Source organism: Mustela putorius, unplaced genomic scaffold (genome assembly GCF_011764305.1).
Source record: "Mustela putorius furo isolate JIRA1106 unplaced genomic scaffold, ASM1176430v1.1 tig00003987_pilon_pilon_pilon, whole genome shotgun sequence".
NCBI classification, from domain to species: Eukaryota; Metazoa; Chordata; class Mammalia; order Carnivora; family Mustelidae; genus Mustela; species Mustela putorius.
This window is the reverse complement of record NW_025422126.1, coordinates 1,748,821-1,763,998: the sequence shown is the minus strand read 5'-3', so window position 1 is coordinate 1,763,998 and position 15,178 is coordinate 1,748,821. Positions and strand designations below refer to the sequence as shown.

The 15,178-nt window shown below is 39.8% G+C and overlaps 1 protein-coding gene across 1 annotated transcript; it reads right to left on the bottom strand.

Annotated features, from left to right (window-relative positions):
- Positions 1 to 11,285: 11,285 nt before the first annotated feature.
- LOC101680125 (olfactory receptor 52J3-like) lies at positions 11,286 to 12,224 on the bottom strand. The gene has a single exon (XM_004768207.1). It carries the CDS (start codon positions 12,222 to 12,224, stop codon positions 11,286 to 11,288), a length of 939 nt encoding a protein of 312 aa, XP_004768264.1.
- Between the last annotated feature and the right edge of the window lie 2,954 nt (positions 12,225 to 15,178).

The window sequence follows — 15,178 nt, the reverse complement described above, 5'->3', positions numbered from 1 at the left end:
GCTGCAGGCGGCGACTCGGGGCCGCCGGAGGCTGCAGGGGACTGGAGACTGCCAGCAGAGGGACCGCCGGCGATGGTTATAGCTCTTACAAGAGCTGTTACAGCTCTTCCGTTCCTCAGACTCTTCCTTCTGCTCCCACCACAGCTCTCCTGCTTGCTTGACAGCCTAGCACACCAACCTTTATGGGGTTGGTTGAACCCCACCCCTACATAGGTGGCCAATCGGATATAAATTCATCCTAGTGGATATACTCGCGCCCCACCGATTGAATGTCTACACCCAGCCTGCCCTGACCCTACATCCAGAGTCCACAAGCAAGTTCCTCTGGGAGGGGCAGACCCTTACATGAGAGAGGGGAAAAGATAGACAAAGAGAACACTGCACAGCAATTATTTTCTAAACATGTATAAGAAATGGAGGCATTTATGCCGAGTTTTTTTACCATTGATGAATCTAAGATTTGTAGAACCTGCCTGATTTTGAAAATATTCTTAGATAAAATGACCAGGAACAACTTTTATATAGAAATAACACTATATTTTATGTATTCTAAGATGCACATTCTTGACATTTTAAGATCTCCGAAATTGGAATGCTGTTTACAATCAGTGTGTCTTTGATTTTATGCAACTGGGCACTCACTTTTGCACATCAGAACTGAAGTCTAGAAAGTGTAGATTCCCAACTTACTTGAGGTTTTAATTTACAAGGTTATCTATGAGGAAAATATGCTAAAGGGCCCTAATAACACTAAGATGTTTAAGCTACACAAGCAAATACTCACCTATTTTGAAAATTACACTAGGGGTGCCTGCATGGCTCAGTGGGTTAAGCCTCTGCCTTCAGCTCAGGTCATAATCTCAGGGTCCAGGGATCGAGCCCCTCATCGGGCTCTCTGCTCAGCAGGGTGCCTGCTTCCCTCCTCCCCCAACCACCTGCTTCTCTGCCTACTTGTGATTTCTCTCTCTTTCTCTGTGTCAAATACATTTAAAAAATAGTAAAAGAAAAGGAGAAAATTACACTAATTTGCTCACATAACTCCAGTATCACAAAGAAATATTCTTTTTGCCTGATTCTCAGACCTAACACATCTAGGAAATAATGGCTCTTTTTTGTCCTTTTAATTTTATATGTGTATCATCCCTTGCAATGTCTTCGCCAAATCTCTCATAATTGGCTAATATCCAATAGAAAAACAAAACCACAAAATATCATAATTTTAAAAATCTTTAAACTATTACCCCCTGGTCAAGTTTATATGCATTCCATATGTCTTTGCTGTTTCTTCTTATAAAGGAAGAGTGTTTTAGCATCTTGAAAGTGGATTCTTTTGCTTTTCCAGAAGTTTTCTCCATCTTCCATTGAGTGCCTTTCTGAGGGACTGCCCTGACAGCAGATTATGCTGAAGTTCTGTGTAGTCTAGCTCAAGGCAATCTGTGTAACCATGGGGTTAACCATTTCTTGTTTGACAGTTACATTTAGAACACCACTCCTAATCTCTGACACTGATATCTGGGCTGGATAGTTATTTTGGGGAGGATTATAGAGTGTGCTTTACTGTGCATTGTAGAGTGCATCCTGTAAAATGGGTTGGCATCCTCCCTAATCTTTGCCCAGTAAATGATAACAGACCTCCCAGGTTGCAAAAACCAAAAATGTTTCTGGATATTGCTAAATGTCTTCTGGTGGCCAAATTTTTCCCAGTTGAGAACCATTGTTTTAGGAGGCCCAGAGTTAGGCTTTCATTCTTCCAGGAACATGTGGGAATAATCAGGGTGACCATAAAGTCCTCCCATTCTTACTGACATTTTTGTAGCTCATCTTGCTTTTGTCTTATTTTATCAAGAAGGTCGGAAACAACCTGAAATATAAATTGTACTGAGTGTGACATGCCTGTACAATAAACCATGAGAATTGATAGGCTTTAAATCCATTTTATTATCCCTCCTCCTATTAACATACACTCAAAGCATTCACTTCATACTGCCTATCTTCACACTGGGAAAATATGAGCTTCCATTTCTAACAATTAATAAAGGATGTCAACATGTGCTGGTGAGTTATATCCCTCAGTGCCCATGGTTACATCTGTGATGTTATTCAGGCACAGAGGCACTTAGCTCCCTGATCTGAGATAGAATTGTGGAAACAGATGCAATGCTGAATGTGAAAGCTAAAATGTAGCCAAATAATACTATCCTGGGGTATAAAAGATAAGATGACTACCAGCTTTGATTTCCTGTATGTGTGGGAATTGAGTAAAGTAATCTCTGAGAGCCTCAATCTCTTCAATGGAAAAAATAGGAAGAATTATTTATTTAATTAGTTATTGTGAGAATCAAAATAGAAAGTGTGCCTGAAATTGCCTAGAAATATATTTTGTATATATTAGCATTTCAAATGCAATGCTTATATCTGAAAGTTTTTTTATTAATTGTGAGATGCTATCCCCTTACAGGCTGGTTATTATTATTAAGCATTTGTTATTGATGGAAGTTGTTGCTTTATTTACCTGAGGATGTAAGTGTAGGAGATTACAACTGGTGTGGTTGGTAGAGAAAACTTTGGTCGATGAGTGGGGATAAGAAAATGTAAGAAATATTTTCTGTGATTCACAAGGTTTTTAAGTCACATTAGGAGGAGAATGTGGACTATAAGTCACCCATCAATCCCAAGACAAAAAATTCCTCCTTAATCCCATATTTTTCCTACTTTCAAAATCTGTGAGCATCTGTGCTATGCCTACTTTTGAAATAAACTAGTTAAGAAAGTTATATCCCATATGAATGGAGTATTTCTGAACTCTTCAACAAACAACTCCCTTTATAAAACCTGGCCTCATTTCCACATCCATTTGTTAACAGTTATTTGTTGGAGGCATATTCTGTGCTGGAATTATCCTACATATTAAGCACAGAGACATAAAGAAAACAGGTATGTCTTTCCCCCCACTAATAGCACACTCTATTTAGAAAGTAGAAATAAAAAACCTATAAGATACATCTGTAATTGAAAATCATAGTAATAAGTAAAATGAAGAATAAAGAATAAATAAGCAATAAAAGGTTCTTTAAAAGGAGGGTCATACTTTGAACTGTGAGAGCTCAGGTAATCTACTATGAAATTATGATGAAACTTTAAAAATGAATAATAAAGAGTTAAAAGAAATTGAGGACAAGATCATCTAAGAATAAGGGTCAGATGTGAAAACCTAAAAGAAACAGAAATATTTGTACATTCACCAAATTTTCAGAATGCCACTGTAGCTGTAGTTTATCTGATAATATTGGAGAGAGAGAGAGGGCCAAGGACATGCGTAGATTTTTAGTATGTACTTAGAGTTTTAATTCAAATTCCAAAGAAGTTAGAGTACATATTTAAAAGACATAGTGTTTCATTCAAATTTTCTTTTTTTTTTTTTTTTAATTTTTTATTTTTTATAAACATATATTTTTATCCCCAGGGGTACAGGTCTGTGAATCACCAGGTTTACACACTTCACAGCACTCACCAAAGCACATACCCTCCCCAATGTCCATAATCCCACCCCCTTCTCCCAAACCCCCTCCCCCCGGCAACCCTCAGTTTGTTTTGTGAGATTAAGAGTCACTTATGGTTTGTCTCCCTCCCAATCCCATCTTGTTTCATTTATTCTTCTTCTACCCACTTAAGCCTCCATGTTGCATCACCACTTCCTCATATCAGGGAGATCATATGATAGTTGTCTTTCTCTGCTTGACTTATTTCGCTAAGCATGATACGCTCTAGTTCCATCCATGTTGTTGCAAATGGCAAGATTTCATTTCTTTTGATGGCTGCATAGTATTCCATTGTGTATATATACCACATCTTCTTGATCCATTCATCTGTTGATGGACATCTAGGTTCTTTCCATAGTTTGGCTATTGTGGACATTGCTGCTATAAACATTCGGGTGCATGTGTCCCTTTGGATCACTACATTTGTATCTTTAGGGTAAATACCCAATAGTGCAATTGCTGGGTCATAGGGCAGTTCTATTTTCAACATTTTGAGGAACCTCCATGCTGTTTTCCAGAGTGGCTGCACCAGCTTGCATTCCCACCAACAGTGTAGGAGGGTTCCCCTTTCTCCGCATCCTCGCCAGCATCTGTCATTTCCTGACTTGTTGATTTTAGCCATTCTGACTGGTGTGAGGTGATATCTCATTGTGGTTTTGATTTGTATTTCCCTGATGCCGAGTGATATGGAGCACTTTTTCATGTGTCTGTTCGCCATCTGGATGTCTTCTTTGCAGAAATGTCTGTTCATGTCTTCTGCCCATTTCTTGATTGGATTATTTGTTCTTTGGGTGTTGAGTTTGCTAAGTTCTTTATAGATTCTGGACACTAGTCCTTTATCTGATATGTCATTTGCAAATATCTTCTCCCATTCTGTCAGTTGTCTTTTGATTTTGTTCACTGTTTCCTTTGCTGTGCAAAAGCTTTTGATCTTGATGAAATCCCAGTAGTTCATTTTTTCCCTTGCTTCCCTTGCCTTTTGCGTTGTTCCTAGGAAGTTATTGCTGCGGCAGAGGTCGAAGAGGTTGCTGCCCGTGTTCTCCTCAAGGATTTTGATGGATTCCTTTCGTACATTGAGGTCCTTCATCCATTTTGAGTCTATTTTTGTGTGTGGTGTAAGGAAATGGTCCAATTTCATTTTTCTGCATGTGGCTGTCCAATTTTCCCAGCACCATTTATTGAAAAGGCTGTCTTTTTTCCATTGGACATTCTTTCCTGCTTTGTCGAAGATTAGTTGACCATAGATTTGAGGGTCTATTTCTGGGCTCTCTATTCTGTTCCATTGATCTATGTGTCTGTTTTTGTGCCAGTACCATGTTGTCTTGATGATGACAGCTTTGTAATAGAGCTTGAAGTCCGGAATTGTGATGCCACCAACGTTGGCTTTCTTTTTCAATATCCCTTTGGCTATTCGAGGTCTTTTCTGGTTCCATATAAATTTTAGAATTATTTGTTCCATTTCTTTGAAAAAGATGGATGGTACTTTGATAGGAATTGCATTAAATGTGTAGATTGCTTTAGGTAGCATAGACATTTTCACAATATTTATTCTTCCAATCCAGGAGCATGGAACATTTTTCCATTTCTTTGTGTCTTCCTCAATTTCTTTCATGAGTACTTTATAGTTTTCTGAGTATAGATTCTGTGTCTCTTTGGTTAGGTTTATTCCTAGGTATCTTATGGTTTTGGATGCAATTGTAAATGGGATTGACTCCTTAATATCTCTTTCTTCTGTCTTGCTGTTGGTGTAGAGAAATGCAACTGATCTCTGTGCATTGATTTTATATCCTGACACTTTACTGAATTCCTGTATAAGTTCTAGCAGTTTTGGAGTGGAGTCTTTTGGGTTTTCCACATATAGTATCATATCATCTGCAAAGAGTGATAATTTGACTTCTTCTTTGCCGATTTGGATGCCTTTAATTTCCTTTTGTTGTCTGATTGCTGAGGCTAGGACCTCTAGTACGATGTTGAATAGCAGTGGTGATAATGGACATCCCTGCCGTGTTCCTGACCTTAGCGGAAAAGCTTTCAGTTTTTCTCCATTGAGAATGATATTTGCGGTGGGTTTTTCATAGATGGCTTTGATGATATTGAGGTATGTGCCCTCTATCCCTACACTTTGAAGAGTTTTGATCAGGAAGGGATGTTGTACTTTGTCAAATGCTTTTTCAGCATCTATTGAGAGTATCATATGGTTCTTGTTCTTTCTTTTATTGATGTGTTGTATCACATTGACTGATTTGCGGATGTTGAACCAACCTTGCAGCCCTGGAATAAATCCCACTTGGTCGTGGTGAATAATCCTTTTAATGTACTGTTGAATCCTATTGGCTAGTATTTTGTTGAGTATTTTCGCATCTGTGTTCATCAAGGATATCGGTCTATAGCTCTCTTTTTTGGTGGGATCCTTGTCTGGTTTTGGGATCAAGGTGATGCTGGCCTCATAAAATGAGTTTGGAAGTTTTCCTTCCATTTCTATTTTTTGGAACAGTTTCAGGAGAATAGGAATTAGTTCTTCTTTAAATGTTTGGTAGAATTCCCCCGGGAAGCCGTCTGGCCCTGGGCTTTTGTTTGTTTGGAGATTTTTAATGACTGTTTCAATCTCCTTACTGGTTATGGGTCTGTTCAGGCTTTCTATTTCTTCCTGGTTCAGTTGTGGTAGTTCATATGTTTCTAGGAATGCATCCATTTCTTCCAGATTGTCAAATTTATTGCCGTAGAGTTGCTCATAGTATGTTTCTTATAATAGTTTGTATTTCTTTGGTGTTAGTTGTGATCTCTCCTCTTTCATTCATGATTTTATTTATTTGGGTCCTTTCTCTTTTCTTTTTGATAAGTCGGGCCAGGGGTTTATCAATTTTATTAATTCTTTCAAAGAACCAGCTCCTAGTTTCGTTGATTTGTTCTATTGTTTTTTTGGTTTCTATTTCATTGATTTCTGCTCTGATCTTTATGATTTCTCTTCTCCTGCTGGGCTTAGGGTTTCTTTCTTGTTCTTTCTCCAGCTCCTTTAGGTGTAGGGTTAGGTTGTGTACCTGAGACCTTTCTTGTTTCTTGAGAAAGGCTTGTACCGCTATATATTTTCCTCTCAGGACTGCCTTTGTTGTGTCCCACAGATTTTGAACCGTTGTATTTTCATTATCATTTGTTTCCATGATTTTTTTCAATTCTTCTTTAATTTCCCGGTTGACCCATTCATTCTTTAGAAGGATACTGTTTAGTCTCCATGTATTTGGGTTCGTTCCAAACTTCCTTTTGTGGTTGAGTTCTAGCTTTAGAGCATTGTGGTCTGAAAATATGCAGGGAATGATCCCAATCTTTTGATACTGGTTGAGTCCTGATTTAGGACCGAGGATGTGATCTATTCTGGAGAATGTTCCATGTGCACTAGAGAAGAATGTGTATTCTGTTGCTTTGGGATGAAATATTCTGAATATATCTGTGATGTCCATCTGGTCCAGTGTGTCATTTAAGGCCTTTATTTCCTTGCTGATCTTTTGCTTGGATAACCTGTCCATTTCAGTGAGGGGAGTGTTAAAGTCCCCTACTATCATTGTATTATTGTTGATGTGTTTCTTTGATTTTGTTATTAATTGGTTTATATAGTTGGCTGCTCCCACATTGGGGGCATAGATATTTAAAATTGTTAAATCTTCTTGTTGGACAGACCCTTTGAGTATGATATAGTGTCCTTCCTCATCTCTTATTATAGTCTTTGGCTTAAAATCTAATTGATCTGATATAAGGATTGCCACTCCTGCTTTCTTCTGATGTCCATTAGCATGGTAAATTCTTTTCCACCCCCTCACTTTAAATCTGGAGGTGTCTTCGGGCTTAAAATGTGTTTCTTGGAGGCAACATATAGATGGGTTTTGTTTTTTTATCCATTCTGATACCCTGTGTCTTTTGACAGGGGCATTTAGCCCATTCACATTCAGGGTAACTATTGAGAGATATGAATTTAGTGCCATTGTATTGCCTGTAAGGTGACTGTTACTGTATATGGTCTCTGTTCCTTTCTGATCTACCACTTGTAGGCTCTCTCTTTGCTTAGAGGACCCCTTTCAATATTTCCTGTAGAGCTGGTTTGGTATTTGCAAATTCTTTCAGTTGTTGTTTGTCCTGGAAGCTTTTAATCTCTCCTTCTATTTTCAATGATAGCCTAGCTGGATATAGTATTCTTGGCTGCATGTTTTTCTCGTTTAGTGCTCTGAAAATATCATGCCAGCTCTTTCTGGCCTGCCAGGTCTCTGTGGATAAGTCAGCTGCCAATCTAATATTTTTACCATTGTATGTTACAGACTTCTTTTCCCGGGCTGCTTTCAGGATTTTCTCTTTGTCATTGAGACTTGTAAATTTTACTATTAGGTGACGGGGTGTGGGCCTATTCTTATTGATTTTGAGGGGCATTCTCTGAACCTCCTGAATTTTGATGCTCGTTCCCTTTGCCATATTGGGGAAATTCTCCCCAATAATTCTCTCCAGTATACCTTCTGCTCCCCTCTCACTTTCTTCTTCTTCTGGAATCCCAATTATTCTAATGTTGTTTCGTCTTATGGTGTCACTTATCTCTCGAATTCTCCCCTCGTGGTCCAGTAGCTGTTTGTCCCTCTTTTGCTCAGCTTCTTTATTCTCTGTCATTTGGTCTTCTATATCACTAATTCTTTCTTCTGCCTCATTTATCCTAGCAGTTAGAGCCTCCATTTTTGATTGCACCTCATTAATAGCTTTTTTGATTTCACCTTGGTTAGATTTTAGTTCTTTTATTTCTCCAGAAAGGGCTTTTATATCTCTCGAGAGGGTTTCTCTAATATCTTCCATGCCTTTTTCGAGCCCGGCTAGAACCTTGAGAATTGTCATTCTGAACTCTAGATCTGACATATTACCGATGTCTGTATTGATTAGGTCCCTAGCCTTCGGTACTGCCTCTTGTTCTTTTTTTTGTGTTGAATTTTTACGTCTTGTCATTTTGTCCAGATAAGAGTAAATGAAGGGGCAAGTAAAATACTAAAAGGGTGGCAACAACCCCAGGAAAATATGCTTTAACCAAATTAGAAGAGATCCAAAATCGTGAGTGGGGAGAAAAGGGGATAAAAAGAGGTTCAAAAAGGAAGAAAGAAAGAAAAAAAAAAAAAAGAAAAAAAAAAAAAAAAAAAAAGAAAAGAAAAGAAAAGAATTTTTAAAAAAAAAGAAAACACCTAAGAAAAATGTAAAAAAATATATATATATATATTAGATAAACTAGTAAAAAAATCGTTAAAAAAAAGAAAAAGGTAACAGTTAAAAAAAAAATTTTACCCGAAGGCGAGAAAAAAAAAAAAAAATGAAAAAGAAAAAATTAAATTAACTGCAAGACTAAAAAAAAAATCACAGGAAAAAAAGCCATGAGTTCCGTGCTTGGCTTTCTCCTCCTCTGGAATTCTGCTGCTCTCCTTGGTATTGAAACCGCACTCCTTGGTAGGTGAACTTGGTCTCGGCTGGATTTCTTGTTGATCTTCTGGGGGAGGGGCCTGTTGTAGTGATTCTCAAGTGTCTTTGCCCCAGGCGGAATTACACCGCCCTTACCCGGGGCCGGGGTGAGTAATCCGCTCGGGTTTGCTTTCAGGAGCTTTTGTTCCCTGAGCGCTTTCCGTAGAGTTCCAGAGGACGGGAATACAAATGGCGGCCTCCTGGTCTCCGGCCCGGAGGAGCCGACAGCCCAGGGCCCCACTCCTCAGTGCGCCCTCAGAGAACAGCGCCCAGTTACTCCCGTCTGCCTGACCTCCGGCCGCGCTCCGAGCTCACCGAGCCTGCGACCGGTTCAAGGTAACACGGAGCTGCTGCGAGCTTACTGTCAGCTCTGTCTCTGTAGCCGGCTTTCCCGTTCCAATACCCGCAAGCTCTGCGACACTCAGACACCCCCGATCCTTCTGTGACCCTGCGGGACCTGAGGCCACGCTGACCCCGCGTGGGCTTCGCCCCGGTTTAGCCTCTGGAGCGATGTCCCTCAGCGGAACAGACTTTTAAAAGTCCTGATTTTGTGCGCGGTTGCTCCGCCGCTTGCCGGGAGCCGGCCCCTCCCTCCGGGGTCTATCTTCCCGTAGCTTTGGATTCACTTCTCTGCCGGTCCTACCTTTCAGAAAGTGGTTGTTTTTCTGTTTCCAGAATTGCTGTTCTTCTTCTCTTTGATCTGCCGATGGATTTTCAGGTGTTTGCAATCTTTAGATAAGCTATCTAGCTGATCTCCGGCTAGCTGAAGCAGTCTCAGCTTGCTACTTCTCCGCCATCTTGACTCCTCCTCAAATTTTCTTTTAAAAAGAGAACTTTTGGGGCGCCTGGGTGGCTCAGTGGGTTAAGCCGCTGCCTTCGGCTCAGGTCATTATCTCAGGGTCCTGGGATCGAGTCCCGCATCGGGCTCTCTGCTCAGCAGGGAGCCTGCTTCCTCCTCTCTCTCTCTGCCTGCCTCTCTGCCTACTTGTGATCTCTCTCTGTCAAATAAATAAATAAAATCTTTAAAAAAAATAAAAAAAAATAAAAAGAGAACTTTCATCTTACATAGAAAACCATTTAGAAAGCAGCAAAAGTAACCATTTAGAGACCATGGAGGTTATTGCAATGATTTGCTACAGACATGCTGGTGACACATTAGGGGGCTTAAAAAGGAGATAGTGAGGAGATGAATTATGATATAATTTGGGTCTAGAATCAAAAGAATTTAGTATAGATAGATTGAATAGGATTAAAAATACATTTCTGGTAGAAAGATGAGGTACCATATCCCATCTTGACTGGAATTTATAGAGAGATGACATTTGATATTTTCATTTTTTTTTAACTGGGATAGAGACCTCAGAAAACACACTTCCCATTTTTTTTGTTTTATGTCCTTGTTTAGTATCCAGTTTGAATTAGATAAATCTGATGATAATAACAAGAAAAATACATTGACAATTATTTGTGGCAAATACTAGGTTTCCTCAACTCACCTTTAAACTCCAAGACATTCCCAAGATATGTTTTCTATAATATATGACTATTATATCTGCTTCTGTCATAATTTTGCTAGAACTCTTTACTCTAATTTGCCTGGTTTTCACATAGTACACAATAAGATTCATCACTGGAGGAACAAGTAAAAAAAACATTAGCATTGAAGAGAGGTGAGTTGGCAGGGGATAGAACTAAAGGTAGTTGTGAAATCATACTTCTGTGCAAGTTCCAAGAGGTAGGACAAAATTGAGTTGTGAGATTCCTTTGCCTTCACAGTGTCATTCTAGAAATCATATATCCTACCCCACATCTTATCTAGGATGAAAAAGCAAGGATTAATTTAAAAAATTGCACATTAATTGATTACATTTTACTCATATTTCACAGAAAAAATGAAATTAGATTAATATCTGAATCCAAAATATATTTCTAGTTTCTCTCTAGGAAAAACATGGTTGAAAGGAATTTTCTTCATTTATTATATAGATAGATATTAGTCTAAATTGACATCCACTTCTTACTATGTTAGTCCTATAAATATTGTATTCTACTGAAAAAGAACTAAAAAGAGGCTAAATTTCAACAACTGCATTATTTGGTCCTTGAACTTGAAATATTTTAAAGATTATTCAAATCATAGTATCAACAATGGGACAAGATCAAATGCTCCAGAATATAATTTGGCAGCACTAAATTTAGACAGAAAAAAAACATCAAATGGGCCCACATTTCCCCTGCTAGGTCAAAATTCTTGGTAAACAAAGGCAAGAGTACCTACTTTTTAGCAAAGACATGGCGCACTCGCTCTCGAATCTGTTTGGTCCTTACACCATAAATGATGTGTTTGAGTGAAGGTGGGATAACCAAATAGAGGTTGGCAACAAGAATGTGAATGTAGCGTGGTATGTTGTGTCCAAATCGATGAGTGGGGAAGGAGAACACTGAGGGGATATAGAAAACACAGATGACCCCAACGTGAGAGCCACACGTGCTGAGCGCTTTTAGCCGAGCATCCTGTGATGGGAGGCGGAAGACAGCTCGCAGAATGTAGATGTAAGAGATGCCAATAAGGACCACGTTCAGCAGAAAGAGAGAGACCATGAAAAGCCCATAGATGGCATTGATACGGATGTTTCCACAGGACAGTTTTGCAACGCCCATGTGTTCACAGTAGGAATGAGGTATTACACGAGCTTGACAGAAGGGCAGGCGGTAGATGAGATAGATTATGGGAAGTGTAAACAGAACTGGACGAAACACAATGAACACACTGATACCCACCAACACCCGGGATGTCAAGATGGTCGTATAGTGGAGTGGAGCACAGATGGCCACATAGCGGTCAAAGGCCATGGCCAGCAAGACCTCAGCCTCCATTCCAGTGAGGGCATGGATCAAAAACATCTGGGCCACACAAGTCCCAAAGTTAATCTCATGAGCATCAAACCAGAAGATACCCAGCATGCGGGGCACAGAGGTTGTGGAAAGGGCCAAATCGATAGTTGAAAGAAGGGCCAGGAAGTAGAACATGGGCTCCCTCTGAAGGCTCTGCTCCATCTTGATGACCAGCAGAATTGTGGCATTGCCCAGTAAGGTCACAAGGTAAACTGAGCAGAAAGGCAGGGAGATCCAGGCATGGACCCCTTCCAGACCCGGGATTCCAACGAGGAAGAATGTGGTTGGGTGAAAAATACTCCTGTTCTGGTATGTCATGCTGTCACTGGCCAAAGGAGGTGAAACTCTCCTCTTCTAGGGGAAAAATGAGAGAGATCAAGTCAAGGAGATCAGAAGAGAGATCAAGGTCTGAAGGGGATGTCATGTCACTTGCTGGCTCAGTGTTTCGGGATAGAGTTGATGTCAAGCTTAATACATAGTAAGAGTGCCAATGAAGGACATATAAGAGATACCTCACAGCCATTTGATAAGGCAAGTCGAGGTCATATTCAGAGTTTCCACCCTGCCTGAGGATTGAGTTCTAATCCCAAATATGGAGGCTTGCAGCAAGCTCAGTGAAGATTTCTAATAATTAGAGCTTATCATTCACTTTGAAGGAGAATGGATGTGATTCCACTCTGGGAAATATCACTCTGATGACTGACATTGGCAACACCAAGACTACAGATGAGGTCAAGTTAATATACTACAGAGGCAGTCAAAAATGTCTTTAAGCAAAAAAAAAGAGTTTGAAAGAAAGAAAGAAAGAAAGAAAGAAAGAAAGAAATAGATAGATAATACCTTTAAAAATTCATAATGAAAATAAATTCTAGATCCAGGAGTCTAGGTACTTACACAATTAAAATCTGAATTCTTGGGCGCCTGGGTGGCTCAGTGGGTTAAAGCCTCTGCCTTCGGCTCAGGTCATGATCCCAGGGTCCTGGGATGGAGCCCCGCATCGGGCTCTCTGCTCAGCAGGGAGCCTGCTTCCTCCTCTCTCTCTCTGCCTGCCTCTCTGCCAACTTGTAATCTCTGCCTGTCAAATAAATAAATAAATAAATAAATCTTTAAAAAAAAATCTGAATTCTTCTGACTGATCTGTAAAAATTCTGACCCTGGCCTAGCAGCCTCTTATACACACCAGATCAGATAATAAGGGCGACCCCTTGGGATGCCTGGCCAGGTATAGAAACAGGAACTCTTATGATTCACAGGTAGCACCAATTATCAGGTGGGAAAGGGGAAAGGAGGGTTGTCTAATGCCATATCACACCTGTTCACCCTCACAGCATATCCAGTACTCTCAGAGCACCTGTTATCTTCTCGGTGTTCATTTTACCACTGCTAGGGAGCCAACACTCAGATACTTCCCTTACCAATCCAAGACCCTGGGAAGAGAGGTGAGTTGGGTAAAAAGCCTCAAATGATTTTGGTACTAGAAAAGATATTTTTTGCACCTTTCTGGGACAATCATGTTTTAATAGAGAAGAATCTAGTTCTGCAATGATCTGAAGGGTATGGAGAAAGACACTTAAGTAATGCCTTCAAAATACTACAGAATGCATCAAACCACTCAGAATGAGGTAAAGGAACTTGCCCTGGAATGTATGGTTCAGCAGTTGTAATAAAAAATAAAGCAGAGATAGGAGCACCTGGGTGGCTCTGTTAAGCATCCGACTCTTGATTTCAGCTCAGTTCATGACTTCAGCATCAAGAGAATGAGTCTTGCAGTGGACTCCATGCTCAGCATGGAGTCCGCTTGAGGTCTCTCTCTCTTTCTACCTCTGCCCCTCTCCTGTTCACACATGCCCTCTCACGCTCAATAAATAAAGAAAATTTTTAAAAAGCAGAGATATTTATTTTTGTCTTTGTCATACTTTCACTTTATTGTTTTTATCTTTTTCAATATAGAAAACATATCAAGGTAAAAAAAAATAAACTATCATTTGTAAGTTCAGTCCAATGAAGAAAGAACAGTTCTTCAAAGTGCACAAACTCTTCTTTCTCTGTAAAAACATAAATACCTGGTCAAGAAAGAAACTATTGCCTAGAAGGGTGATGCCCAAGGTTAAGCTGGAGAGTCCCTGTTGTTTAATACAGAACAACACTAGGAGCCCACTCACAACAGCAGCTCTCCACTGGCCTCATCCCTTCCTACTGACATGGAAATTAATTTCATCTAATGCAACTGACAGGATGATATTAAGGGCATTGCATCTCCCAGAGACTTTTAAACATAATATAATCCCCATTTAAAGATAATCTCATCCCCATTTAAAGATACAATTTTGGTTTTTTTCCTGCCTGTTTCAGTTGGCTGCTTGGTCCAGCTCTCAGGCTGCTCTGCCCATGGATGGATCTCTGCATTTCCCACCACACCTGTTCACCAGACACCAGCCGCTGAGTCACATTTTCCTTCCACAGGAATCGAGACTTTCACACAGCATCGAGCAGGGCGGCCCTTATACCTCTCTCTGAGGACTTCATACGGAGTGCCTTTATGTTAGGCTCCTAGCACCTAAGGGATATTCCTAAGAAAACATCCCATTTTAATCCCAGCTTTATGTGAAGCTCTGGGATTGAGTCCTTGGAGACTGCGCACAGACCTCCAGATTCTATTCCCCAGACCAAAAATCCCAAGGAACATAAAAGCAAACTGAAGGATATGGAAGCAAAAGTTGAAAAGTAGGGATAAAGCACATGGTTTTTGTCATCTATACTTTACACTTGTGAAAACAGACTGTCTCTCCGTGTGAATGTAGCTCTGTGGTCCAATTCAAGGGCTTGCTGACCTACATAGAGAAGAAACTGGCTTATTTATTTGTCCATTTTTTCATTTATTTATTTAATAGAACTAGGTAATTTAAGTTCAAATATTTGAACTAGTATAGAATCCTTTTTTTTTTCATTTTACTATTTCTTTTCACTAAGTTTTTTCCAACCTCCTCTCATAAAGCTGTTTTGAGTTTCCCCAAGTAGCACCCAGGGCAGAGATCCATGATCTTTTTTCCACATTGTTTTCTGTACATGAATTCATAAGCACGATTTCAAATTTCAAAAGTCCTATTGATTAGTGCCAAAATTTCAATACTGGTATCAGAGTGCTGATTCAGGTTCTGGCTCTGCCACATTAGCTGCTTGACTTTGGATGACTTATGTATCATTTCTGTGCCTGTTTCCTTTTCTGTAAAATGGGGATCAAAATAATGTCTTTCTCACTGGGTACATTTGAT

Coding starts and splice junctions, on each gene's coding strand:
- LOC101680125 (XM_004768207.1), bottom strand. CDS start 12,224: ATGACATACCAGAACAGGAGTATTTTTCACCCAACCACATTCTTCCTC.